Source organism: Elephantulus edwardii, unplaced genomic scaffold (assembly GCF_000299155.1).
Source record: "Elephantulus edwardii isolate Elephantulus edwardi_28Jun2011 unplaced genomic scaffold, EleEdw1.0 scaffold00064, whole genome shotgun sequence".
In the NCBI taxonomy this organism is placed as follows: Eukaryota; Metazoa; Chordata; class Mammalia; order Macroscelidea; family Macroscelididae; genus Elephantulus; species Elephantulus edwardii.
In genome coordinates, this window is record NW_006399814.1 from 1,242,504 (window position 1) to 1,245,160 (window position 2,657).

The 2,657-nt window shown below is 57.5% G+C and overlaps 1 protein-coding gene across 1 annotated transcript in view; it reads right to left on the reverse strand.

Annotated features, from left to right (window-relative positions):
- Positions 1-898: 898 nt before the first annotated feature.
- CRELD2 (cysteine-rich with EGF-like domains 2) overlaps positions 899-2,657 on the reverse strand; it is a 36,697-nt gene continuing 34,938 nt past the window's right edge. The window contains exons 15-16 of the mRNA XM_006888117.1: positions 1,414-1,558; positions 899-976 (exon numbers count right to left, since the gene is read on the reverse strand). Coding sequence (XP_006888179.1) covers positions 899-976; positions 1,414-1,558 — 223 coding nt within the window. The remainder of the gene's footprint in view (positions 977-1,413; positions 1,559-2,657) is intronic.

The window sequence follows — 2,657 nt, forward strand, 5'->3', positions numbered from 1 at the left end:
TTTCTGAGCAGGCCCTGTTTTTAGTCCCCCACTTCAGGGAGGGTGGGGACTGTGTGGACTGGACCTGGTGGGTGGCAGGGCCTGTGGTGGCCCTTGTGTGGAGGTCACTGACTGACAGAGGGGAGCACTGGAGGGGGGTAAGGTTGCTGAAGGGCAGGTAGTGTTGATCAATTCCAGGGCCTGGGAGCAGGGCCTGGCCCCCAGGGCCTCATCCACCCTCCTAACCAGAGGGGATGTCCAGGCAGGGGCTGCCCAGCAGACATGCAGTGGAGACGCGGCTGCACAGCTGTGTCCAGGCCCCAGGAGCTGTGTTAGTCTGGGGCTCTAGACACAAGCAGCAGACGCCAGGCCTACTGCCTGGCCCGTCCCCACGCAAGGACTCCCAGGCCTACCGCCCGGCCCCTCCCCACGCAGCGACGCTCTGGCTGGCTTCTGTGGCTGTTACTCAACAGGAGAGGACCAGCCATCTTTCTCTGTGGATTCACACTGCTGACCTGTTGTTAGTAACTCTCTGTGTTACACACTAAGCCACCAGAGCGTCTGTCACCGGTGATGCTTATCTAAGCCCACAGAACCTGGAGTCCCAGCACAGGGTCACCCCCGGGCTCCCTTTTTTTCTGTGGGAGGCTGCAGCTGTGCACAGCACTTGAGTGCACGGTGGTGGGGGTCTCGGTGGGGGCCCTGAGCCTGCCAGAGGTGCAGACCCCGCATTGGCACCTGGTGATGTCACCACACGAGGAGCAGGCAGGGCGCACAGAAAGGGGCCTGGCTGCGGGGCAGGACGGTGTGGAGCACACAGCATGGCTGGCCAGCAGCGTGCCACCTGAGGTCACCACAGAGCACATGCTGTCCCCACAGGGGCGTCCCACAGGGGCATGTGAGTCACCTCCCCGCACCCTCAGCGGGTTACCAGCTGGCTGAGATTGGCCTTGTCAACACAGCTGATCTGGGCGGCGTCCAGCCTCAAGTGAACAAGCTACGGGCACACGAGGCCAGGAGGGGTCAGTGGCAGGGCTTGGGCACCCAGGGAGACGTGGAGAGGGCACACAGGACTGTGGCCTCACTGACCCTCCTGCACTGTCCTGCAGCGCCCAGCCTGGCCCTGCTGGCTGGAATCCACTTGCATTTCCACTGCAGAATGCAGGCCCAGGAGGAGACCTTGCGAATACGGCCAAGACAGTAAGCAGTCCTCCTCCGTGGTCCCCTCACTGGCCATGACATTTCACTTCCTCCTGGTGGACGCCAGGGCTGAGGTCTCACCCCCACCGGAGCCTCCTTGAGGGATGGGTCTGGCCAGCTGCTCCTGAAAGGTCAGAGCCAGGGAACTGTATGCACAGGTTGGGATCAGTGCCAGGTCCAAGGTTCAAGTCCACCAGAGGCTGAGGAAGAGAGGCTTAGCGAGCCGGTCTGTACGGATGCCATGGACACATGCAGGGGCGTGAGGTCAGCCTCAGATCCTAGCCACACAATGGCCGAGGGCACAAACCCTTCCCAGTCCACGTCAGCCTCACCGTCTCTGCCGTACAGGAACCTGTCATTCACTCCGTGATGACCATTGCTGAGGACAAGCTGGGGGAAAGTGAGGGGGCCAGGAGGGGTGCAGGAGGAGGCCCCAGGGACGACAAGGAAGCCCCAGTCCCAGTAGGGAGAGGGGCAGTGAGGACGTGGGGGGGGAAGTGAGGAGACCCAGGGAGGGGGCCCCAGGGACAGTAAGGAAGCCTCAGTAAGGTGGAGGGCTAGGAGGGGTGCAGGGAGGCCCCAGGGACGATGAGGAAGCCCCAGTGGGGAGGAGAGGGCAGAAGGAGGTGTGTGTGGGCAGCAAGAAGGTGGAGGAGTCGTAAGGGGGCCCAGGGAAGAGGGCAGCCAGTTGTAGTGACCCCACGTACAACCCAAGCAAAGCCCTGCTTGTTACGACCATCTCCACAATTGTCTCTGAGGCTAAATCGGGTTTGAAGTAAAGAGAAAATGGAGCAGAATTCTAGTGAGCGATACTCACTTTGTACTACATGCTGTTGTTCGGTACCATGACTCAAGTACCACCCATAGTGATCCTATGAACAACAGCTCTGAACCCTGCTCTATATCCTGTGCCGTCCTCACACTTTCTGACACACAGAGCCCATTGCAGTGGTCACCATGTCAATCCAACTGGTTGAAGGTCTTCTTCTCCTTCAATGACCCTCTACCCTTCTCAGCATCATGTTCTTTTCCAAGGAATAGCCCCTCCTAGCAACATGACCAAAGTATGTGAGGTGAAGCCTCATCATTCTTGCCTCCAAAGAGCACTGCAGCTGCACCCTCTCCAAGACACATCTGTTCTCTTGGCTGTCCATGATATGTTAAGTGCTCTTCTCCAACACTACAGCTAAAAGGCATCAATTCTTCCATCATCCTTATTAATTGTCCAGCTCTTAGATGCACAGCAAGTGATTGGAAAAACTATGGCCTGAATCAGACGCACCTTAATCCTCAAAATGACAGATGCTGCCCTGGATGTGCTCACCAATTTGTGCCAAGAAATCTGGAGAACAACCACTTGGCCAACTGACTGGAAGAGATCTATATTTACTCCCATTCCAAAGAAGGGTGACCCAACAGAGTGTGGAAACTATAGAACAATATCATTAATTTCACATGCAAGCAAGATTCTACTGAAG